This window comes from Astyanax mexicanus, chromosome 2, assembly GCF_023375975.1.
Source record: "Astyanax mexicanus isolate ESR-SI-001 chromosome 2, AstMex3_surface, whole genome shotgun sequence".
Classification (NCBI taxonomy): Eukaryota; Metazoa; Chordata; class Actinopteri; order Characiformes; family Acestrorhamphidae; genus Astyanax; species Astyanax mexicanus.
Genome location: NC_064409.1, coordinates 70611739 through 70638694, shown reverse-complemented (window position 1 = coordinate 70638694; position 26956 = coordinate 70611739). Strand labels below are relative to the sequence as shown.

The 26956-nt window shown below is 37.0% G+C and overlaps 1 protein-coding gene across 1 annotated transcript; it reads left to right on the top strand.

Moving 5' to 3' along the window:
* Positions 1 to 1554: 1554 nt before the first annotated feature.
* On the top strand, positions 1555 to 26956 carry rgs14a (regulator of G protein signaling 14a). The gene is made up of 14 exons (XM_022672028.2): positions 1555 to 1858; positions 6071 to 6092; positions 8121 to 8290; positions 11592 to 11684; positions 14928 to 15071; positions 15185 to 15346; positions 17287 to 17371; positions 17607 to 17710; positions 19313 to 19516; positions 21066 to 21139; positions 21409 to 21535; positions 21641 to 21722; positions 24249 to 24329; positions 26137 to 26956. The coding sequence occupies exons 1-14, from the start codon at positions 1814 to 1816 to the stop codon at positions 26385 to 26387; spliced, it is 1644 nt and encodes a 547-aa protein (XP_022527749.2). The 5' UTR covers positions 1555 to 1813; the 3' UTR covers positions 26388 to 26956.

Sequence of the window (26956 nt, the reverse complement as noted above, 5' to 3'; positions counted from 1 at the left end):
AACAAACTTTTCGGTTTCCAGAATCTAGTTTTGTTGGTGGAAATGCGCTGAATTGTTCAAAATTAGGTGATCAAACAGGAACAGTGCCGGTTCTATGTTGGGAGAAAAGAGCTATGCGAGCAAAGTCAATTTCTTGGATTTTATTTTAATGGAATAGAAACATGATATATATTATATAAGTTTATGAGATGAATATATATTAATTTTATTCAGTATGTACACTATTTACCCATTATGATTTCTATAATGTATCGTATTGCATTGTTCAGCGTGAGCTGGGTTTAATAGTTGTTGAGTAGATGTCTGAACTTTGGTCAGATCTTAACCACTTAACTGTGATAAATGAAGTCATGGGTTATTCTGTTAAACTTATTATTATTCATTTGATACAAGTTAATCTTGGTCTCATCTGTCGAGACAATTTTGACTTTTAGTGGTTTTTATCAGTTCTATCTGGCCTGGTTTGCATTTTGTGAATGAAACCCTCAGTATTTACAAATTTGCATTCATGCAGGCGTCTCTTGATTATTTAATTGACTTTGACAGGGATTTATCTACCCCCTAAAAATATCAAAATATTCTTAAGGAGATATTGTGAATGTTTTTCTTCACCGTTTGGCTTTACTGATCCCACCAGTGCTTACCTGTTCTCTGAGATGGTTTGTTCAGGAACATTAGTGAGGCCAGGATGTTGAAAGATCACCACCCCACCTCAACCCAAACTCATTCCTAAAGAACTATTGAACCATTTTTCCAGAGAACACAGTTCCTCTACTCTGTATACCCCTATAGCCCACACCTAGCAGTAGGCATGGTGCCAATTGATTCATATTTATCTATTTTAGTTCCTTAATTTTTTTATGTGCTTTTGGGAACCTTTTTGCAGTGAGGGACTGTACAAGCTGTATGTTTCAATATTGGTGCATTCCTGATGCATATTTATCTGGTAATCACATTGTTTTACATAATATATATATATATATATATATATATATTAGTCCACAAATATATATATATATATATATATATATATATATATATATATATATATATATATATATATATATATATATATAGATATATAGAGAGAGAGAGAGAGAGATTTGTCTAGTATCATTTATTTTACTTTAATCCTGGATATATAGAGATATTTGGAGTGTATTATTATCATGACATTCTTGATCATTGATTTCTGCTACAAATCTGATTAAATTCTTGTATTTTTCAGTATCTCTGTTGGAGGATTGTTTCTCTACATTTTCTGGTTTGATTTGCACTAAGCAAAAAAAAAATACAAGCAAAAAAAACTTTGAAACATAAGCTGTATTAAGTTAAAAATGTTTCTGCTATAATTGCGCAGGCCTAATTTTAGCCAACGTACAGTATTTACCTGCCATTAAACCACAACTTCGACCAGAGTATCATTTCCCACAATGTTTTCTTCAGTCTAATTAGAGTTCATGTCAGAACTGGTAAGGCATGTGCGTGTGTGCGCCGTGATTTCAGTTCCAGTGGAGGTCCCTGCCCTGACTTGTGGTTGTCAGGGCTGAGTCGGGGCAGGTGTAGAGGCAGTGTAGAGGCGCAGTGTTCATGCAGTGCTGTGGAGTTACTCAACAAGGTCAAGAAAGAGAGGTTTTTAGTCAGAGTAACCGCTTCCCCTTGCGGTGTGTTGCTATGGTAAGACTTCCCTTTGAAACAGGAAATGACACGGAGTGCTAAGTAATGGGGCGTGAAGTAATATTGGCATAGGGTGTGCTTGTTTTCGGCGTGACATCCTCGTCCTCCGCTGGATCGATCTCGCGCTGATGTAGTTATGTCCAGCAAGATGAAGACGCTGGCAGTGCCCACTGGTCATCTGGTAAGTGAGGCCTTATCTGAATGTGGTAGTGAATGTGTGCTGGGTGGGGTAAGGAGGCTGGGTGTAGTGGTTTTTAATAAAGTGCAGTTGAAGAAGTTGAAAACTTCTCAAGCTTTGTTGTGGAGTTTTGCCAGTTTGACTGTTGGTTCCAGTTTGGGTTTGCCGGTTTAAAGAGGCTGAATGGTGTGGCCAGCCGCCGCCGCCTAAGTTACAAACAAGTACAGTCTAAAAGTGCAGCATTAGTTTGTAAATTGATTCAAATATTAAAAAAACCCATCTTATCTTGAATGAGATAATCTAGTTTAGATTCTCTCTCTGTTCGTTAATTTAGCTGCTATATATTTAATTGAGCAGATATAAGACTTAATATCCTCTTTAAACAAATGAAAGGTTGTGATTATTTTTGTAAATTTCATTTAATCAATAAAAAAAAAAAAATGGCCAGCCTTCATTAATAAAGGACTAGCTAAGTAAAAAGCCTTTGATGAGGTTAATCAGGTGGGCTGGACGTTGTAGACCACAGTCTGTGTTGTGGTTCAGAAGAGGAGGATGTCTAGGCCTTTAATGATAACATTTTGTGGATGATGTATTGTTCCAAATATATTGCGATTAAATTATATTATTGGCATTTTAAGACCATTAAGTGTCACCTAACATAATAATGATAGGATAGCACAACAAAGCATTCTTACTCTAACTCTAACTGTACTTTAAATGCAACAAATTTGTAATTAATCATAGTTTGAGAAATATACTTTTTTTTTTACCTTCTGCTGTTTGTATATAGTTACAGTTATTGAAGCATTGGTCTGGCTAAAATCCTTTTTAATGTTCTGTATGTGAACAAATGTACAACTAAACACAATAGACAATATCATGATTATCAGAAATGATTGAGGTAATGTCCATTTATTGTACGATAAACCGGTAATATGATTATTGTGACAGCTTAAGGGTGTTTTTCTTTGAACATGCACATGTGTAATCAGGTCAATTGTTTCAAATGTGTGCATATAGTAGCCTAAATGATAGTTTTCTGTAAATGAAAGAAGCTTAGTTTTAAAACAAATCAGAGTATGCAGTCATGTGCATGTGACCATAATGATATTATTCTTTTACTAGTATTAGACTGTATGGACTTAAGTATTGGAATGCTTATTGATTTCTTGTGAAATCAAAGGTGTTAAAAATAATTTTCAGATTTTGTTGGAGTAAATTTCTCTACTGTCCAGAGAAAAAGGCATTTTACTAGATTTTGGCGCATTGCCGTGAGGATTTGGATGCATTCAATGACAAGAGCTACCCTACCTAACTCATCCCTAACTCATACAAAAAGTACTGGATAAAGCGTCATCATTCCAGAGAACACACTTCCCCTGTTCTACAGCTCAGTACTGGGCATTGGGTAATTCTAGGAAATACATTCACGTTATTTTTCTCACTTCCAGTGAGCTCTTGCAGCTTAAAGTAGCTGAATAAATTAATTAGAAGATGTGTCCACAAACTTTAGACCCATACTGTATGTGCACTGCATTCAGTCAATCAGTTAAGCGTGCATTGACTGCACACTGCTTGATGCCTTTTGAAAGTGTGCTCTTGCAGATAAGTCATCTCAGATAGCCACATCTGCCACGGCGGTGCTTGAGATGTTGGATAAGATATGTGGCTGGCCTGTCAGCTCTGTGCTGCTCTGCCCCGTGCTGCAATTATTGCAGGCTGTGGAAAGAATGATGTGTTTTGTCACTAAGAATGCTGATACATCATGCTTCAAACACTTCTTTTAGCGTATGAGAGTGTGTCTGTGTATGGGTGGGGTCTGTTAGAACTAGATGTAAATCACTGAACAAACACTGAACAATGAAGTGTCTCCGTGTTGCTGTAGTGAAAATATGAGTGTCTGCATTCCATAAATGTCTGGACAGGTATATGTAGGTAAAGCTCCTGCAGGGAAGCCTGGAGCCTGGTGTTCCTGCACTGGGGATTTGTGGACATATTCTGATGTCTAATATGTTTTTAAACACATCTGCCAATGCTGACACTAATATTTGTATAGAAATGTAGAAAAATGACCATTGTGCATTTATTTGCCAACCTCTTTTAAGCCAGGTTTGCACAATGTAGCCTCAAATTGGAGGCAAATTGCCTTTTTTATGAACAACAAAAGCCCTGGCTGGTGTGTTTCTCTGCCTTCTTAGCATAAGAGTAAAAAGCCCTTTTTTGAGGTTAATCAGGTGGGCTGGACACTCTGTGTTGTGGTCCAGTGGAGGAGGGTGCCGACATTCCAAGTTGCAAAACTGAATTTTAGGGAGGTGCCTTTTGGCTATTATTTATATATATATATATATATATATATATATATATATATATATATATATATATATATATATATATATATATATATATATATATATATATATATATATAATATTCACAATAGGGGAGTGCCGTTCTCTTACTCTCCTTCTCTTTCCCTCAGGCGATTGGGTTTAAAAAAAAAAAGTTTGTCACCTGCATGCGTGTTTGTGTTCACTCTTGGGCCACTCGTTCTTTTTATATTGATATGCTTTAGAGTCCCGCAACTTCCGGGAGACTTGGGACGTCTGAGGGTGACTAACAGTATTTTTTGGATCTTCAGTGGTTTAAAATTGAAAAGAAATATAATATTGCACCTTCTTTACCATCATTATTTAGGCCAGGTTCTGTTTCTAAAACATTGCAGACAAAATTCTCCATTCTAAAACTGAGCTGGGGGTGATTGAAGTAGGTTGGTGATCGTCTAACGTCTTGACTTAACTAAGGCTCCTCTCACTGAGTGCATTCAAATAATCACAGATTGTTTTTTTCATTTATTTTAATATGTTTATTTGTGGTCTCAAGTATTAGAGAATGCCATGTGAAACAAAAAGTGCGTCTGTTTCTATTTAGCCCAGCTTTAGTTGACTGGATTAGTGGTCTCTTAAGAAAGACAGACAGGATTGTGGCTCATGCTCATAAATATTCATACACGCAAATATATCGCCTTTGATTGGCTAACAGCACTGCAGCAGAGAACACCTACCTGCCTCCCCCCACAGTCAATTTTACAGCTCTAAAATTCAAAGGACAAAATGTTTTAAGAGATACAGCCTCAGATATAAAGGTATAGCACTGAGTGCTAGGTAAATTTAACCCTTAAACTTTACTTAACGTCAGACTCTCAGCGTGGCTCGGCTGTGGGTTAAGTGATGGCTGTTTGTCACACAGCAGAGTGGCGCTGCTCTCCCCATGGCATTGATAATGTTTCTTTCAGTTAAACTAACGCTACTAAACTCTTACCTCAGACTTGGTGATTCAGTGCTCTATATCATAAAATCTGACGCAAATGGCACCTGCTTTGATTGGTGTTCTGTCTAGTTGTGCTACCTTTGTCAAACCGTGCTTTCCTAGTATATATTTAAGGTCTTGGTAAAATGTGGAATCCATCGGAGATCCTATTTAAACCTATAGTTACTGACACAAGATAACTAACGTTAACTAGCTGCTGTAAACAGAGCTGTAGGCTCTTAAGTTGACAGTGTCTGCTCTGTTGCAGCTTAGCTTCAGCTCTGTCTTTGGACGGTCGTGAGCCACGGTGGGCGAGGCCATTAATACTAGTTCACGGGTTGACGTAGACCCGTGTGCTTTTTCTTATTGACTCGTTTTTCTAAACATTTTCTTTTCTTAACTACTGCAGACAATGAGGGTTGTAGAACAGTTTCATGTGCAGCATTCATATACAACTCAGAGAGACCTATTGTATTTCACAAAGGACAAAAAAGGAGGAGACCTTTAATGAAACAGTACAACCAGGAACTCATAAGCTGACCACAGCATGCTCCTTCATAGAGCTTAAGAGTATGAAAGATGCGTGTTTGTGTGGAAGAGGCCTTCATTGAGAAGTCGAGACCCGTGACGAGAGCGTTGTTAGATATGGCAAAGTCATGAGAGTGCGAAGATGAAACACCCGTTTCCTGTGTGACAGCTTTCACTCTCCAGTGAGCACAGAGCACAAACTGTGCATTTAAAAACAGGCCGTCAAAAAAAAAAAAACAACACTTTCAAAAACAAACTGTTCAGCTGTTTTTAACCTTAACTTCCCGCCCCCAAAATGACAGCACACACACACACTTTCTCTTACAGACCTTTTCCTTTCTTCAGTGTTTGACTGTTTTTATTGTCTGTTTGTTCTTGCAGATGCAGGCAGTTTCGGATGGGGGTAAGTCTGAGTTCTGCAGATTTATCTTGATTTTTGTTTTCCTGATTGATTGATGTGTTTAATCTTTGCTTTGTGAAAACTGGCATCGAAGAGCAGAGAGATGCTGAGCTCACAATACTTTAGATTTAACTTGAATTTGGCAGGATAGAAGAGGGCCATGAATATATTGTTGTAGTCAAGTAGGTGATAGAGCCGATTCATGACCAAGACAGATACATGTAATTCAGTCAAGACCAAGCCTTTCTATAATCGAGTCCATTAAGACCAAGCCTTTCAATAATTGAGTCCATTAAGACCAAGCCTTTCAATAATCGAGTCAATTAAAACTTTCAGTAATTGATTCCGAGTCAAGACCAAGACTTTCAGTAATTGATTCCGACTCAAGACCAAGACTTTCAGTAATTGATTCCGACTCAAGACCAAGACTTTTAGTAATTGATTCCGACTCAAGACCAAGACTTTCAGTAATTGATTCCGAGTCAAGACCAAGACTTTCAGTAATTGATTACGAGTCAAGACCAAGACTTTCAGTAATTGATTCCGACTCAAGACCAAGACTTTCAGTAATTGATTCCGACTCAAGACCAAGACTTTCAGTAATTGATTCCGACTCAAGACCAAGACTTACAGTAATCAAGTCATTTAAGACCAAGCATTTCAATTATCGAGTCAATTAAGACCAAGACTTTCAATAATCGAGTCAATTAAGACTTTCAGTAATCAGGTCCGAGTCAAGACCAAGACTTTCAGTAATCAGGTCCGAGTCAAGACCAAGACTTTCAGTAATCGAGTCCGAGTCAAGACCAAGACTTCAGTAATCGAGTCCGAGTCAAGACCAAGACTTTCAGTAATCGAGTCTGAGTCAAGGACAAGACTTTCAGTAATCGAGTCTGAGTCAAGGACAAGACAGGGACAACTCGATTATATAGTAGTATCCCAGTCAAGACCTGGACTTTTAGTAGTAAAGTCTGAATTGAGACCAAGTTGTTTAATAGTAGGGGCCGAGTTGAGACCAAGACTTTTAATAGTTAAGTCTGAGTCAAGACAGAGGCCAAATCAACTTGTTTAAGGTTATCTTCTTGTGGTCTCAAGACCAGACTTGAGTCTGTTATCCATGTCCGTTCTTTCAGTTCTATGCCTAAAATGTGCTCTGTTGGGTTAAACATGTCTTTAAATAGAAGTTCTCCCAATTCTGTTTCTTCGTAAAAAGTCTGTGCTTATCTCCTTGTGATACAGATGTGTCCAATTTGTGTACACATGCCTTTAAACATGCCAATCCCTCCCTCCAAATGTATGCAAAAACAATACCTGAAATATTTATGAAATTGTGTTTTTAGAGGCATTAAACTAATCTAATTCTTTCATTTAGCACCACTGTTCTTACTCAAAAAATCTCTGTAAGGGAACATTTCACACCAAACCATTCTCAATAAATTTGATTAAATCTTAATTATTTAATGATGCTGAATGTCTAGAATGTCATCCCCAAGGCCTAGAATTTAGGTAGTAGCAAAGACTGTAGTAGCCAGTAGTAGCAGTAGTATCAGTAACTCTAGTAGTAGTAGTAGTAGTTGTAGTAGTAGTAGTGGTAGTAGTGGCAGCAGCAGTATTAGAAATGGTTGCAGCAGAAGTGGAAGTAATAGTAGTAGTAGGAGCAGTAGTTGTTTTGTAGTATTTTCACTTCCCTTGTCTCTGTAGAGATGCAGTTGGTAGTAGCAGCAGTAATTTTAACAGTAGTAATAGTAGTGGTAATGGTGGTGGTAGTAGTAGTAGTAGTAGTAATAGTAGTAGTAGTATGAGTAGTTTTAGTTATATTGCATTTTCCCCTCCTTTTTCTCTTTGTAGAGTTGAACATATGCTGATGGGAATAAGAGGAGTAGTAGGCACAGTAGCTATGTTAGTTCTACAATACTTTTAATTATTTTTATTTGTCTCTATGTAGAGTTGAACATGTGCTGATGGGAATAGTAATAGGAATAGTAGTAATGTTAGTTCTGCACAGTTTTCACTTCTTTTCTCTCTCTGTAGAGTTGAACATGTCCAGGTTGTCTGGTACAGGCAGCAGCCCCAGTCTAAACGGCAGCTCTTCTGGAGGCGCGGGTCTTCCTGGAGCGGACGGACCGGCCAGCAGGGTGGTTAGCTGGGCTGTGTGCTTCGAGCGGCTGCTGGAGGACCCAGTTGGAGTTCGTTACTTCACAGTAAGACCCTTCATCTGATCTCTGAAATAAAAAAAGGTTTGTTACAATTCAGCCATATTTGACTGCTCAACCAGAAATCATATAGTTTGACCAGTCAAGACATTAGATTTTAGCAAATGCACAAAATCATTTTATACAATATGAGAGAAGTTTACTTTTTATCCAGTTAGTGGAATCTACAAGGATGTAATTATACAAGGAACACTTAAACTTCAAATATTTAAAATATTAGTGTTTATATAATATAGACAGTTATAGAACACAACAGTAACATTATTTTTTTTTAAATATCATTTAATGTAGTTAAATGCTACACAGTGCTTTACATCTCTAAACAGGTTTGAAATGGATACTTTACTCAAATGTTTACGTGTGGGTAAAACAAAATGTGGTTCCAGAACATTATTGAAGCTTCGGAAGCCATTGTTTTCAACAATGTATATACTGACATTTTAGTTTCATAAAATAAAAACATAACATGCTTCATACATTATTCATTTATTTGTGAAATTCTCCCAGACCCACTAGTTCAGATGGGAAATTACAATAAGCCTAATGACAATTGGCCCGGTGAATTGGCTAAACCGCTAAGCTAATGGTAGCTTTACCTGGTCAGGTACTTCAAATTAAGTGCAGGCGAAAACAACTCAAAACTGTGTAAAATGAATTAGTTTGATAAACACATGCAGCAGTGATACGCAGTGCAGACTACTGGGTGTTTCTGCTCCAGCTATGGTTAACTGATCACCCCAGCCAGAGGGCGGTGCTCAAAAAGAGATGAGAGATATTAAAACTAAACGCATATACGTGGAAAATGGGCTGATTCTAAGGATTGATCTTGGGTTTGTATAAATCGATATTGGATCATTCAAATGAAGATCGATTGGAACCCCAATGGGATAGCAGCTTATAAATGGAAGAAAAAGTGTTCCCTCAGGGGTAAGACTTAGGATCAACTACACAAGATGATAAAAATGATGAGAGTTGGAGAGAGGCTTTATAGTTGGTGTCGGATGGATTGGATGTTCCTTTTCTAAAGTTTTGTGGGAATTTGACATTCCTTAACATTCCTTAATCCACAGTGTCGTGTTTACAGGGAATATGCCATAGAAGGCATTACTACCCACAGTGGACAGGGCAGTGAGTGGTAATGATTGTGACTAGTGGTGTTTGACTAGACTTGTCCATGTAAAAAGACAAGCGATTCTGGTGAAAATCACATCCACATTCAGTGCAGGAGTCGATGCAGTGTTCTTTAGTTTTCGTGGGATGTGACAAAAGCCCTAATTCATGAACTTGTCACATGACGTTTGGCATGTCAGTGTGTTGTATACATTATGTACAGAGCATGTCTGTACATAATGTGCCTAAAAACACAGGTCTTGTTTGCTCTTAGATTGACTGAATCTATTTCTATTCCCAGTCCAAAGATGAGTAATTGACTTGCTCAGCTGCCAGTTTGGCGTTTGCCTGTTCTACTCTTCTCATCACCAGATTGTGTCTGAGTCTGGTGCATTTTCACAGTGTGAGAATGTGGCGAGCTTTCTGATTGGCCTGTGGTGACACACCTAAATAGAAGTCAGTTCTCTGTGTGCCAACATAATGACCTAAATATTGATTGAAGTGGTGGTGATTTGTTAGAAAGACGCGTCTTTTTGTGCCTGTTTCAGTAAAATAGAGAAGGTGGGGGTGGCAGTTTGCTATGAGTTGGTCTGGTCTGTAATGTTGCTGTGGTTTAAGTCATGAAGTTGCACAACCCAGGCTTTTTATACTGTCTAGATCAGCATTTTTACATGACTCATAGGAGCAGTTTTGTTTTTGAGCTTTCACAAAAAACATCTTAGTTTTGTGAAACAATAGATGGATACAGCTCTGCATAAATTGAGAGCAGTTCAATTTCTGCTGATAATAATAAGTTTGAGCAAAATGAAGCAAAGAAAAGTTTATATTCATAAAGTTTTAAGTTCAAAAATCAATATTTTGGTAGAATAACCCTGGTTTTTATGCATCTTGGCATGTTCTCCTCCTCCAGTCTTACACACTGCTCTTGGATTCATTCAAGCAGTGCAGTTTGGTTTGATGGCTTGTGATCATCCATCTTCTTCTTGATTATATTCCAGAGGTTTTCGATTTGGTAAAATCAAAGAAACACAAGTTTTAAGTGGTCTCTAATTTTTTTTTCTAGAGATGTAGATATACTTTAACCAAATGGTTTGGTACAATTGGTTTGGTGTGATCTGATAAAAGGCAAATGTATGATTCCCTAACAAGTTTTTTCATAGATTTTCAATCATTTTACTACTTTTTTTTCCATCAGAGTTTCTTCGTTATGTCCATATGGCTGTGGTTAAGTGTTGCTTAAACTGTTCTCTACATAGTCCACATGATTTCTAATCATGCTGCTGTATTCCCTTTGTATCCGTAAGCTTTCAGAGAATAAGCACATATTAGCAGAGCAATAAATAAGCCTCCTCTTTTTAGTATAAAAAGGGTTATACTGTATTCTGTAAAAAGGGAAATTTCTGTTAACATTCAGGTGAAGAATATCCTATAAAACACATTGAACATAATCAGTTTTATTTTGATCTTTTGAACAATTAACTGTTTGCTTTATATTTTAATTTACTAATCATTCTCACTTTTTCTGATTTCCACTTTTAAATATTATATTCTCAGCCTATGTCTAGATACTTTTTTCCACATAACAGTTGTTCTATGAGTATATTTCTAACTTAACTAAGGCGGTTAAGTACCAGATGTACAGGGAATTTCTCTTAGGGTAGGTATAAAACATAATACCATATATTATAATGACTGGAAGAGAAAAAGAAACACAACTAATGCTAACTAATAAAAATATAAGTATTTTGTTAGAAATAGAGTATATTCTTTAAGAAATAGACAGAGTTTCCTTCAGCTTTAGAATACTTTTGGTAACTGGAGAAAACTGGTACAGGAAGAGTCACGTCTGGCTGACTCACATGGCAACAGCATCTTTAGCTTAGCTTAACATTTGGCTAAGTCTCAGTTTCAGCAGTGAAGAGAAGAATTATTGTTGGTCTGAAAGGCAAAGTGATGAGCAGTAATAAAGTCATTGCTAAAATGGTAACATTTTTAAAAAGCAGCTTGTCTGGGTCATGCACTTTTGACCAGTAGTGTATGTTTTAAAAACAAATGACTGTATGCAAACAAAATCAAGTGAAAGGATGTGTAGATAACACTTAGAAAAACAGTGCATTAAAATACCACACACTTCCAACTACAAGTTTGATGTAAAGATTTATTTAAATGTGATCCTCAGGCTTTCCTCAAATCAGAAGTGAGTGATGAGAACATCCTCTTCTGGCAGGCCTGTGAGAAGTTCCAGAAGATTCCAGCCACTAATCTGGATGAGGTACTGTTTTTAATGCTTTAATGCTGGTCCTATTTTGAATTTATTCTATAGTTTATTTTTTCTGGAAGTCACACTTAACATCACCCAAAGTGCTATAATTAGCTTGAACTGCTGGCTGCTGTTTGTTGTGTTTCATGAAATATTGTCTGTCAGATTACAAGACTAACAATCACCAGGTTAGAAATCTGTAGGATGGTTTTCTAGATGGTTTTTGTATTAATATCTACAATTCTGTGTATACTATTATGTTTTCTGGATGGGGTTTACAGCTGGTCCTAGGCAAATCCATATTTTCATTCTTTTGTGTCCGAAACATCATTATTATTTTAATGTCTTTCGATTCATTTTAAATGTTGTTACTGGGCTACGGTATTTGATAAGTAGTCATCAACTTGTAGCCAACTGATTTCAAAACATTTTATAGATTTCCTAAACAAAAATAAGCACATATCCTACAAGGAATACACATAATACAAATATTTTTATAACGTAAAATTACACAAACACTAAATGTGCATAAAATTATGTTCACTGTATTTTTCACAATATAAGGCACACTTAAAATCCTTTCATTTTTCCCAAAATCGACAGTATGCCTTATAATCTTGTGCACCTTATGTATGTATGAGTTTTACCAGTCAGGTTTTAAGGAGCAGTAAAACTACTCCCCTGAAGTACATCGTTATAGAGGAGTTTCAGTTTAGTTCTCCAGCACTATTAGCATTAGCTGCTAACCGTGCTAAGTGCTAGCTTTTTGGCCGTTCAGAGGTGAGTGTTATTGGACTGTAGCCTGCTGCTAACCTCGGCTAGCACTGCTGGAGCAGCATTAGCATTAGCTGCTAACCACAGCGCTGGCTCTTTTGCTGTTCAGAGGTGAGTATTATTGGACAGTAGCCTGCGTGTTTACAGTGTTAAAACAAGCTACGTAGGATGAACCGCTAGCTAATATCGCCCTGGCTTACCGAAACACTCGGAGTTCCTCAGTGTAGTGCTGTTGGCCGTCAGTTAGGCGGCATTAGCGGTTAGCTGCTAATGCTAATGCCCCAGCTTTAGTGGAAATTTGGAAATCTAAGCTTACTGTAAATAAAAGGCAAGCACTTTACTCACCAAATAAACCGTTTTTAACATCCCCTGTGCCTTTTATAAGGCAAAATATATGGTATGATCAGAAATGCACTTAAATTGACATATTTAAAAATGAAATGCAATAAATTTTTGATTTAGTTGAAGACATCATGGTTAAGAATAATAAGTGCTCAAAAGCACAATTTAAACACAAAACAAGAGCACTGTGATGTGCTAGGGAAGCTCTTACAAAACAAAAGAAAATTAAAAAGCCTTGCATTTCACGGTCTGATGCTTTATAATTCTAGATACTTCTCTCGAAACTTGATAAGGATTAATACATTTTGTCTCATAACTTGTTTAGAGGGATGGGTTTACCGAGTCATCTCCCTGGTATAGGTTAAATGAAGGCAGGGCACACTGAGTACAGAATACTGCTGACACTACAGTTCTGTCTGTGAGAATTGGAACATGTACAGTTATCAGCCACTGCTGAGGATGTGTAGGAGGAAGAGGAACTCTGGGCTGATGGTGTCATAGATGATATTGTGATGAGACGTATAGAATCTCAACAGACTAAGATATAAGAAAGGTTCAAATGTTTGTGGACATATTCTGCTAATAAATACAGTCAGTTACTAATTGGTAATAGAAAGAATTCTGGGGTAGAGCCCTATATATATATATATATATATGTATGTACTAGTTAAGACATTCTAAAACATTACTAAATTTTAATGCTTAATAATAATAAAATAATAAACATAGGATGTACTTCATTGTATTTTTTTCTACTTAATATTTAATACCAGTTATGCAGTAACAGGTAGATGTATTTTTGCTTCAGTATAGTGGAAGAGAGATCAATAAAAGGATGTGCAATCTGTAGTACCAGGCTTTTATGCTGGTTTAGATAACCTCTTACTCATACCTAGCCATTTGCTTTATTTTTTATAGTTTTAATTTAATTTAAATTCTTACTTATTTTTAACAATATCGTTTCCCCTTTTTATGTTTTACTTACTATGCTATGTTCTATCATTTTCTCAATATATTATTAATAATAATAGTTGTTACAATCTTTGTATGTAATTCAATTATTATTTGCTCTGTATTCTGCTACATTGTAAATAAGGCTGCCCTCAGTGTACTCTGTAGTTTGCATAAAGGTTGATTGATTAATTAAAGAGAAAAATACACTTTTATAAATATATTTTTGTTATAAAATAAACAAATGACAGTGATGGATAATGGATGGGGCAGGAGTTTGTTACTCTAACAGCAGCACTAATGATTCCAGCACTGCAAAATGTATATGCTTGATTGACTGCCACACAATTGATTCTCAATCTAGTAATCCAGGCTGAAACACTGCTTATAACTTCAGTGTGAGTGGGTGGAGCTTAACTTCTGTAGCAAAGAAATGAATCTGTGGATGTTTTTGGGGTTTTGTGATTTTAAAACTAATATTTGATTTGAAATTGTTTGTTCATGCAGCTTTGTTTCACTGCGTGGGCTGGATCATATACAATGCAGTTTGAAACCTTTGAATATTTTGTACATCAACAGTTAAATCAAATACTAGTTAGTAATCCAGGCTGAAATAAATAAATATAGTGCCCCACTGCTTATAACTTCAGTGTGAGTGGGTGGAGCTTAATATCTACAGCAAAAGCTCAATATATATCTACAATCAAAACTTAAAATCTTATTGCCAAATTTTTAAGAGATGAGAATATATATATATATACATACATACATACATACATTTTGGTAAACAGGGTGATGAAATTCTGGTCATATCCAAAGTTCTTGGAGTACATGTATTACAACAAAATTAATAAAAATAAACTATGTTAAAATGTTCAAAACTGCATTGTGTATTACCCAGCCCACACAATGAAACAAAGCAGCATAAACATTGCATTTTTAAAACGAACACTAGTTAGTAATTCAGGCTGAGATAAATAAATATAGTGCACAGGAAGCACATGGCTTCTGTTTTTTTTTTTTTTTTTTTTTTTTTTTTTTTCTCCCTTCACTCATCGCTCTTCAAGCCACTTTTTGAATTAAATTACATTTACATCATTCATAATTGACGACCACAGAAAACAGAATAGCCTCACAGAAGGAAATCTACATTTGAGTCATTTATTTTTATCTCTCTGTTCTCCTCAGCTGAAGAGGGAGGCTCGCTCCATCTATGATCTGTATCTGTCTGAAGCTTCCTTCAGTGCTGTGAACATAGACGACACGGCCCGCACTGCTGAGAGCGACCTGGAGAAACCCACACCCGACATGTTCAGCAAAGCACAGCAACAGGTGCAGAACTCAGCATGCACCCATTCACACTTTACACTGTAAAACAGGCCGTGTTTGTGTGATCTTATACATGTGTGTGTGTGTGTCCTACATTTGTTTCCTCCTGTGAACAGATCTTTAAGCTGATGAAGTTTGATAGCTACGCGCGGTTCGTGCGCTCTCCGCTCTATCAGAACTGCATGCTGGCCAGTGTGGAGGGACGGCCGCTGCCCGACCTCCAGCCCCAGAACAGGGGCTCCAGAGAGTGCATCACATCCAACAACAATGACCGGAAGGCAAGATTTACCACTTCATCTCATTGTAATCATGTAATTAGATCTGTTACGATAATTATATGATCAATTTATTGTAAAAATATGTATATACATTTGCTGACCTCAGTCACCCATTACACATTTCTAAGCAAGGAGAGCCTATATGCATAATCATTTTTTTTGTGTTATCTCTTAGAATTAAACAGGCAGTTATATTGTCTTTGTTCTGATTGGCTGACCTTTATCCTGCCTTATTTAATTAGCAGTCAGAGCTAAAATACTCCTAAATGAAGTGATATGAATGCTTAATTTTGTGTGGGGTAATTATGGAAAACAATGCTGAATTACGTCTTTACTTCTTTACAACTCACAGATTCCTATAAAATATGTAGCAGGTTTAATATCTGGACCATATTAAACTAACATGAGCTTTTTAATGGAGTAAAACATTTACTTGGAGAAGAAATGCAACCATAATAATTATGTGAAATTAAATCTGCTGCTTTAAAATGTGATATATTTAAAAAATAAATAAAATAAAATAAAGTTCCTGCCATATTGATTTCTATGATGCACCATTGCAGTCTGGGCTCCCAATTTCCCACTGATTAGTGTCCGGAGTAATAGCTCGAGATTGATTGAAAGGGACAAAAAAATTAATCTGCAGTGTATTATACATTAATTGAAGAAATATATATATTTTCTCTTTATATATAGTTTTAGCACATCTGAGCAATCAGGATCTGAGTTTTATATAGTTGTAGTGAAGTATAAGAGTGTTGATGCACCCTGAATGACTGCAGTAATGACTGCAGCTATTTAATTCAATATACAATTGATTGGTTTAGCTTTGGAACTACATTTAATGTAATTTGTACTACATTTACTGTAATACATTCACTTAAGAGTGAGGTCCATTACATTTATAGAAGTGGACAGAGGAAATGCCACTCTGTGAGCAGTAAAAGGTCAAAACTTTCTATTGAGTGTAGGTGGGTACTAGATAACTAAGAGTAGAGAAGATTAAGAGCCCACATCATAAACTGCTCTTTTTTTTTGCTTTCTTGAAATAATGAATATAAATATGCACTGACATGCCAGAAATCGTGGGATGGGAATAGGTATTCATATGTTCCATGACTTTTGCTGTGTTCCATGGAAGATAAAGAACAGTGCACTGAGCTGTAGGATGTTTTTTGTGTGTGGTCTCTGTCAGAAATCACTTGTTTGTTCACACGGACAGTTCTAGCCAGAAGCCGCCGGTCATGATCATTACACGCACTGTCCACACACCTTTTAGAAATGGAAAATTCCATTCATCTGGCATCCACTATCAAACCTCTGATTTCAAAATTCAGATTTTTTTTTTTTTCCATTTTTATCACAGTACCATTATCATTAGTTCCTCACTAACAACAAAATGTATACATGTGTTGGGGTTCCCAAGCCATAATCTGAGGTAACATCCTCTGCCATACCCATTCAGTATTATTAAATACTACTGTCACATGACTGGCATTTCAGTGTAAGTTCTCAATACAGGGAAATGATTCATTGTTTGTATTCACTGTTTTGTGAAGCCAATGCATTTGCATACATTCATATGTTAAGCTGACCACAGTTTCAACTCTCCTTATAAAGTTTTAAGGAGTGATTTAGTCTGGACTACATTTTTTAAATTAGGATCGAAACATGGCATTCACAGCATTTTAATTTAGTCAGTCCTAAAGCCACAATAATGAAAACAGCCTGTTTAATTCTAAACAATAAAGAGGATTTGGGCAATTGTCATTTAATAATGACACTATTAGGGAGGATTTGTCTGGTGCATTAGCCAATATTAACTCCATAATTGGTTTTGGGGGGAAAATGCAGGATTAGGCGTGCTTGTGTATACAGCATACATTGTATATAAACTTTCTACAGGGCTGAATTTGATGATTTTTTTTTTGTTTGAACAGAGCATGGAAGTGAATGTATCTTTACTGGATAGCAAAGCAAACAAAAAGAAGAGGAGAGAAGTGGAGAAGAGAGGATCATGGGGAGGTACAGTGCGACACAGATTGTTTTTGTACAGTTTATATGATCTGATCATCTGTTTTTCACATGCTTGTATTTTCTTGTTTTATTTATGTATGTTTTATTTCAGTAATTGCATTTTTTTTTTCTAGGAAAAATAGTGTATTAAATGTGCAGTGCGGTGTAATCTGCTCTTAAATAAAGAGAATTTTTCACTTAGGTAGTTTTGTTAGAAGGTCTAACTCTTCTTTATGTTCCTCAGCGGACGTGTCGTACAGGCGGGTGACCGTGTCCAGACAAGAGTCTCAGATCTCAGTCAAGTCCAACAGCAGTGTAGAGCTGGGCTCCCTCTCCAGCAGATTTGAGGTAAGAAAAAAATAATACAATTTAAATTTGTGGTGAAAACTTGTGTGTGTGTGTGGGTCCTTTGACATGTAAATAGTAGTGAAATCAATAGATTAGAAAACGTAAATTAAGTACATGTTATGTGATTTTAAATAACCTAAATCATATCACTTTTTGCTATGAAAGTATTTTAAATTCAAATTATTTTTAATATAACAGTAAAGCAATGAATGAATAGCTGACATAGACCTTTACTTCCACATCTTTTTATTTCAGACACTTAACATAGGTCATATTTGACATAGTTAGGTCACAGTTATAATTTAATTCAATTAAATGTTATTTATATAGCGCTTTTTAAAACAGAAATGGTCACAAAGCAGCTTTTCAGAGAAACGGGTCCACGCCTCTTATGAGCAGCACCACAGTGATGCCAACAGTGGCAAGGAAAACCTCCATCATACTAAGAGGAAGAAACCTTGGGAGGAACCAAGACTCAGTAAGAGGAACCCACCCCCCAGATAGTACAAACAAATAAAAGAACAACAGTACAGAGAGATAATGTGGGGCTATAGCTATTGTAGAAATAGGTTCTGAGTTATAAAGGTGTAAGGAGTATAACTCAAATTTAACAATATATTTACAGCCCCTTCCACTTCAAAGTTATTTCTCAATATGCCAAACCCATAATCAGGGAACTTATTGTGAGTAGTAACATTGTGCAATTTCCAGAGCTTAAGTTTTTAATTCTATGTACAATAGACCGTTAACAAAATTGACATAAATTCAGTATATTTTATATATAATTATGTGAATTTAACATCATGTTTAGTCATGTGACTGAAAAGGATTTAAACAAGCTAACTTCACTTCAACCCCCCCCCCCCATACACTCTCAACCAGAGTCCAATTTCCCCCTCTTCCTTTGGACCTGCAGTTTCCTGCAGCTTAGAAAATGCACCATGTTAATGGTGTGCCGTGGCAAAGTGCATGAAGGTTGGCGATTAATCAGGCTTCACTTTAAATGCAGTATTAACATGTTTACTGCATTTTTACAGCCCTAATAAATAGTATATGTGTACCTGGCTCAGTCCCAATGTTAAAAGCCTAAGGCATTTCATAGTCCAAAGGTTTCTGACTTCAGCTAAGCTGGTGACAATGGAGGATTGTGTCCTAAATACATAATTAAAGAATTCTAACTAGCTTGACCTTGTGTTTGTTTGTGGTTGTGTTTCACTTGAAATACTAACTACAAATAATGCAAATAGTTTCTGTGTCTTAACAGCAAAACACAAAAAAGCCAAATCCATCGAAGCAATGCTAAAAGCAATCTAGTAAAACAGTAAGCCTGTACTCTTCTATTTGGTCTGTGTAGCTTCATAGTCAACTAAGATAGTTCAATCTGATTTTTTAAGGGAGAGAACAATGGAGTGATAATGTGGTTAAAAACAAGCATAGGCTAGGATTAGTTTTTAGCCTGCCACAGCTTCCTGTTTGCTGTTCTTGAGTTTCATGATGTTCATGAGCTGAACAGAAATAAAGCTTGATTGACACTTCCATTTTCTCTCTCCTTCTCCTCGTTTATTCTTAACTGCTTCCCTCTTGTTCTTTTGACCCCTGAAGAATGGCAGTTCGAGTCCTGTAGGCTCAGATCCGGACTCCGCAGTCCGAGCGGATAAGTACTGCTGTGTGTATCTACCTGACGGCACGGCGAGCCTGGCTCCGGCCCGGGCTGGTCTGTCCCTGCGGGAGATGCTGAGCGGCCTCTGTGAGAAGAGAGGATTCCCTCTGAAAGACGTCATCATCTACCTCCAGGGCATAGACAAGGTCCGATATGCATTAGCATGCTTACTTACTGATATGTAAAGAAGATGCTTAGATGTGTGTGTGTGTGTGTGTGTGTGTGTGTGGAGTTTTATAAAGTATGTTTAATTGTCATGCAGTGCCAAAATGCTATATTTATTTAAAAATGTCATAAAACACACAGATTCGGGCGCCGAGGTGTCCAGCGGTCTAAAGCGCTGCCACTATGAGCAGGAGGTCGCAGGTTCGAACCCCAGCTCATGCAGCTTTGCCATCAAGCTGCTGGCGCTCAGAGGGAGCAAAATTGGCCCTGCTCCCTCGAGGTGGGTAGATGGCGCTCTCTCCCCACATCACTCCTAGGGTGATGTCTGCAACACAGGGCGTCTGTGAGCTGATGTACCGGAACCGAGTCGCTGCGCTTTCCTCCAAGCGCGCTGTGATGCTGCTCGGCAATGCTGCATCAGCAGCAGCTCGAAAAGAAGCGGTGGCTGACTTCACATGTATCAGAGGAAGCATGTGCTAGTCTTCACCCTCCTGGTGTGTTGGGGCATTACTAGTAATAGGGGGAGTCCTAATGAGTGGGTTGGGTAATTGGCCATGTAAATTGGGGAGAAAAAATGGGAAAAATTATAAGAAAAAAAAAATACACAGATGCTTGAGACATAGCACGAACCTCGAGTGTATTATTGCGATTATACCACAGTTCCATTATCACTCTTTTATTGAAAGATTTTGAGTTAAAGAGGATGAGAAAATATGATCTGTTTGGTTATAAACACTATGCGTGTTAAAATTGTTCCATTGCTGTAAGCGCTGCATTGTTGCTAGGTTAGCGTGGTGGCTTCTATTTTCGTCCGTTTCAGTAAAAATTGTGGAAATCTAAGCTTACTGTAAATAAACGTTAGAGCTTTAATCACACAGATTTCTCTCCTGAAAACTGTTTATTTGGGTGAGTAAAGTCCAAGGCTCGTTTGACTTTGAAAGAAAATGTTTTTTTTTTAAGAATTAAAGTTTTGTTTACCTTGCTTACCCCCCCCAATGGTAAGACCTGCAGAATTACAAGGATCCCCTATTTTCGGCCACATTATATTCAGCTTAAAATACACTATATTAACTGGAAAATATATAGACATATGCTTTTATTTTAATAATAACAACTCTTAACCTGATATTAGTGGCTGATAATATGTGTAATAATGTGTTTTTTCGAATCGCTGGGCCTATTTATTTGTGGGACCGCGTCTTTGCCTGCGCTGCCTATTCGAGACATGCCGTTTCTGCACTGTGCCTCTATGGGATCCAGCGGCTTCCAGTGGTGTACAGTGGCATCACATTTGGTTTGTATTTGGTTTGTAAGCACTGCATCATTGCTAGTTTACCTGTATGTGGTGGAGTAATACAAGGAGAGCTTCGGTTACAGTGCATTACCGGCTGATAATGGCACTCATAAAATGCCTCTCAGCACATTGCAGGGTTGGAACTAACTGTGGTATAGTTTTGTGTAACTGGGTCGTTGTATGGGATGCTGAGGTGTTTGTGTTTGTGTGTAATCATTTGTTATTTTCTGTTGCAGCCTCTCTCTTTAGACCAGGACAGTTCTATACTCCGGGATCAGCAAGTCCACCTGGAACTCAAAGTGACATTTACGTGAGTCGGGTCACATTTCCACACATTTGTATGCTTTTTAAGTTGCTTTTATTTTTGCATTTTCCAGTACTTTACATGTAATGCTGCAACTGATACCCTGATTTTACCCATTTAAATTTTCACGTTTTATACTTTCATAAATCTCATGTAAAAGTTACATTAAACAAAAGGTGTTTATAAAGGATTTTAGACAATGGGAATAAAAGTATGATTTGTTAATGTATAGCTATCCTGTAAGACTAATATTAGCTTTTTTTTAATGAAAACAGGCTGGAGGTCGTGTTCACAGGGAAGACATCAGGAATCATGGCAAAGTCTAGTAAAACTGTGGGAGACGCTATCACGCCTGTTCTCCAGAAACACAACCTCCGACCGCAGGACGTTGTCGTCACTATGGTGTGTGTTTTTTTTTTTTTATACTATATAAGGAGTATAGATTGTTCAGAGACGTTCTATACACTTCATAATAATGACTGAATCTGTGCTTTGTCTTCATGATAGAATGGATCAAAAGAACCGTTAAACTTGAGCACCAGCGTCTTACGTCTGGCCAACAAGACCCTCTGTCTGGACCGAGTCAAAAGTGAGTCAGCATAAAGCATTTCATCCAGCTAATCTGTGTTTACTGTTCTTTTTTACTTTCTATTATTATTCTCTCTCTCTCTAATTGTTTCTCCATCTCACTCACTCATTTATTCAGATTTAAGCTGCCTTTATTGGCTGCACAAAAATCTTCTGAACATTACTTCTGAATATGTGAAACAATTACTAAAATAAAAAAAAGAAATAGTTAATTTTTAAATTCTATAGTTTTTATTTTATTTACAGTGGATTTATAAAAAGTGTGGCTGGGTTAAAGGGGTCATTGTAAGAAGTGGGTGGTGTTTGATGGGAGTGGAGTTTAATACAGTATGTTGTAGGTGGGCTGCATAACATTTAATTGTTTTTCTCTCCACCTTTTTCTCTTTCTTTTCTCTTTCTCTCTCTCCCTCTCCCTCTAATTCATATTCTAGCTTGATTTATTGTTATTGATTCAGCAGTGGAGTTGGCTAAAGCATAGAAGCGGTAAAGCTGAAAGTAGCTGTGAAATATTATCAACTGTAAAAGTTGACAGATAAAATAAAAATTGTGCAATATAATTTAGACAGTATAAATTAAACATATAATTACACTGTATATTTACATTTTTATGTATTGTACATTTAAAGATTATGAATAGAACACACCTCTGTCTATATCACCCATTCCTCCTATCTTTCTTTCTCTTTCTCTCTCTCTCTCTCTCTCTCTCTCTCTCTCTCTCTCTCTCTCTCTCTCTCTCTCTCCCGTGTCTATTCTCTCTCTCTCTCTCTCTTACCCACTCCCTCTTTCTCTTTCTTTCCCCCTCTCTCCCTCCTCTTTACTGACACTCACTCACACACAGTCTCTCTCTTTCTTCCTTTTGTTTCTCTCTTTCTTTGTCTCTAAATTAAATATAATTACACTGTATATTTACATTTTTATGTATTGTACGTTTAAAGATTACAAATAGAACTCTCTCTCTCTCTCTCTCTCTCTCTCTCTCTCTCTGCTGTCTGGTAGTGTCAGCGTTTCCCTTTGTGAACTCCTTTGTGTCCATTTCACATCCCATAACCCTTTTATCTCTGAGTCTTCCTCTCCTCGCTGACCAATTACTGTGTGCTGATACAGCTTGAGCACTGCTCCCACTGCTGAGCCCTTCACTCTAGGCCTTCCCCATCTTGTGTGTGTGTTTGTGTGTGTGTTTGTGTGTTTGTGTGTTTGTGTGTTTGTGTGTGTGTGTGTGTTTGTGTGTGTGTGTGTGTGTGTGTTTGTGTTTGTGTGTGTGTGTGTGTTTGTGTTTGTGTGTGTGTGTGTGTGTGTGTTTGTGTGTGTGTGTGTGTTTGTGTGTGTGTGTGTGTGTGTGTGTGTTTGTGTGTGTGTTTGTGTGTGTGTGTCTGACTAAGGAATAGGAGAGTTGGAGTGATTGGGTACTGTTGTATTTTCCACTGTTTAAGAATTGTGACCCTGCAGTATATTGGTATATTGATCTGATACTGATCTGTTGTAGCACAGGTTCAGATAGCACAGGTTCAGTATTCAAATGACTTCTCTAGCCAATGGTTTCACTGTGGGTATCCTAACCAGTCACACACTTCCAGATGAATGTTCAGTTGGTGTTTGAATTGGTGTTTAAAGTACTAGTATTGTGTTCACATTGGGCAGCCATATTCTCACTGACAAAAAAGCAGTCTAGCTTGATGCAAACCTCAAAAACGTGCTGCAGTTATGTTTTAGGCGGATAGTTTCAGGTAGTGTACCTCTGGCTGAGAGATTTCTGACCGCTGAATGTGCCTCTAAATAGGGGGATTGATCTAAAAGAAATGGTTTCCCACTTTTCAAAACAGCTTTAACTGCAGTGGTGCTTTAACTTTTAATGCAGTGTAAAAGAGTCTTTCTACAAAAGACAGCCTATTTGTGAATCCTTTCTGTCTGGGGCCAATCACTTCTTGCTGTGTGTAGTGTGGGTTTTGGGTATGATCTCCAGCCTTCACCTAATTATTTTATGTAGAAGACTCAAAGACTCTGAGGAAGGTGTTCATCATTTAACTAAGAGAAGGCGGCTAGTCATTTAGAAGAATGTCTTGACGCATCTAATGCCATCAAGATCCCCCCCAACATATGGCCTTTGTATACACACCTTTTTTATTGCATAAAATAAGATTAGGGTATCTTCTGTAGAAAGAGTCTTTCACACTGCACTGGAAGTTAAAGCACAATTGCAGTTAAAACAGTCTTGGAAAGTGGGAGACCACTTAATTTCAGATCTAGTTTTAGGTAACTAGAGGTCTACTGTAGAGACTGTGAGAAGATCTGGACATCATAATTGCTGGGGTCAGTGAAAGAAAAGACCTGTCCAAATGTAGTTTGAAGAGATAATTGGGTATTATTTTGGTGTTAGGGGTTCTTTAAGGTTAGGGAATAAGAGCATGGCTTTACTAGATTGCATTTGTCAGAAATGAAGTTATCCTAACTAATAATAAGGCAGTTAAAATATATTTCCCAGTACTTGTGTAGTATATTACAGAATCTTTCTTTGCTATTGATGCAGATGCTGGTGAGGTGAGAACAGGTCCAGCTCCAGACGTGGCCAGAACGAGTGCCAAGCCCAGAAGAATGCATGAAATGGATGGTATGTATCTAGAGATGTTTTTTTTTTTTTTTTTTCGTCCTATTAAAGCATGTTTTGTCTGGGATGAAACAGTTCTGTGGTCACCACGTTCCTCACAAACCTCAACAGACCATGTGAACAGTCTTCACTTCCTCTTCTGCTAGTCCACAGCAGCGCACAGCTTATCATTTCCCTTTTTGTGAATGCTTTCTGTCTGGGACCAAACAGTTCATGCTGTGTTTAGGGTGGGTATCTCCAGCCTTCACCCAATTATTTTGTGTAGGCTCTGGACCCAACATGATCCAGACTATACAGATAAGATGCGTGAAAACTGTAATTTAAAAACAGGGTTATTCTACTAAATATTGATTTCTGAAACTTGTTTTCTTTGCATTATTTGAGGTCTGAAATGCCCACTCGTGTAAGCTTTGAGGTGAAAATCGATAATTTATGCTGCCTTGCCATGAGCACAGAGTATGAGTCAGACCTCATAGCAGGTGCCTTTTTTAAAGTTGTGCAGGCATTACCACCCACAGCAGACAGGGCAGTGCACCATAATCATTAATTCCTGCTACATAACTTTTGCTACGCCATTGTAGGTCCCAACAAAAAGGCAGTTTGTAAAGAGTATGCTCACATGGTGAAAAACAATATGTGTAAAAATTTGAGTAATTTGAAAAAAAAAAAAGATTTAATTCAGTTTTTTTATTTGGAGATGTGCCAAAATAGGAACAAACAGCACCATTTACAGTTATCACGTATGTAAACTATTGCTTCTTTTACATTCCTTCGGAATATAATCAAGGATGATCACAAGCCATCAAATCAAGCTGAACTGCTTGAATTTTTGCACCAGGAGTGCAGGCATAAAGTAATCCAAAAGCAGCGTGTAAGACTGATTGAGGAGAACATGCCAAGATGCATGAAAACTGTGATTAAAAACCAGGGTTATTCCACCAAATATTGAAGATTTCTGAACTCTTAAAACTTTATGAATATAAACTTGTTTTTTTTGTGCATTATTTGAGGTCTGAAAGCATCTTTTTTGTTATTTTAGCCATTTTAGTTTAACATATACCTATAAATAGCAAAATCATAAACTGATTCAGAAACTGAAGTGGTCTCTTTTTTTTTTTTTTTTTTTCCCCAAAGCTATATTTTTAAGGGAGTTGGATCCATGCAAGCACAATGAAACTTGTATGAAACCAATAAAAAGCAAACATTTTAATTTAGCTTATTATAATAGCAAGCAGCTTACAAGTAGGGCTGCTACGATTAGTTGATATAATCGACAAATCGCTAATTTGTAACAGTACCATTTTACACAAAGTCCTGGAGACAAAAGAAACTTGGTCTTTGTCTCCAAAAGTGCCCAAACACAACAGATTACATATTTATTCACTAAATATCATCAGTACATTTTAAATCTCGTGTTTAGCGGTTTTTCTGTTGTTTTTAGAGATGGAGGACATGGCAGAAATAATCGTTGACTAATCGACTTATTGTAAAAATGATCATCAGATCATCAGACAACTACCAAAATAATCATTAGTTGCAGCCCTAATTACGAGCAGCTTTTTATGTTGAACAAGCTGCATAAATTACTAAATAAAGTTAATAAATAACTTAACCTCTAGAATATAAAAATCACAACCACATAAGAGTTCTTTACAGGTATCAAACAGAAGCAAACGTCTATCTACTGAGATTCCCTCAGGCAGGTTTAACTACATTCAATCACAATCAATGAAAATCACATTAAAACCTTAATTTAATTCATTTGATTCAGCATTAGCTCTCAGTGAGATTCGTGAGGTTTTTGTTTTAGGTCTGGTGGAGATGCTGAACCGAGCTCAGTGCAGTAGGGTGGATGACCAGCGTGGTTTACTGACCAAAGAGCAGCTGGAGCTGCCCCAGTTCCTCCAGCTCCCAGACGAGCAGAAAGAAGCAAAAAACCCCTCTGAGAATACGGACTGTGGTAACCAATCAGGAGAAAAAGAGAAACGGGGCATTAATGGAGGTCAAAGCATAAACAAACAGAAGAGTGAAGAAGAATGCCAGAAGGGGACATCATTGTGAGAGAATGTGCGTGTGTATGATTGTGTTGCACTTTTGTATATTGTGTGTGTGTGTGTGTGTGTGTGTGTTTGTGAGAGAGAAAGACATACAATATTACATACAATGTTTTTCACCAGCTGTCAAAAAGAGATCTATCATTAAAGACTGTGAACTGCCTTCTAATACTGTATTATCTTTTAAACGTTTAAACAGGAGGTTTTTCAAATATAGCTCTTCTTCACTGTGCTTTACTAATCTGTCATTTTTATAAAGAAAAAAAGACTACATGCAGAGAAGTCTCTGTAGTGTGTATTTATTTTTGTATTGTGTGGAATGTTTTACTCTTATGATCAAGAATGAGAAAGCTTTTTCCTATATTTATTATTTAGAACATTTGATACACTTACACATGCCTTATGATGATTTGCATATGTTGCTCACTTATGAATTTGTTTCACTTGCATGAATTTGTTGTATTGAAAAGCATGAGCTGTGTTTTTTTTTAATGATTTTGTGGTTTTTGTTTTGTGTAATTTTGCCTTTGCTCTTATGGTGTAATATTGAAATATAGTTATGTATACTCCTGTTAA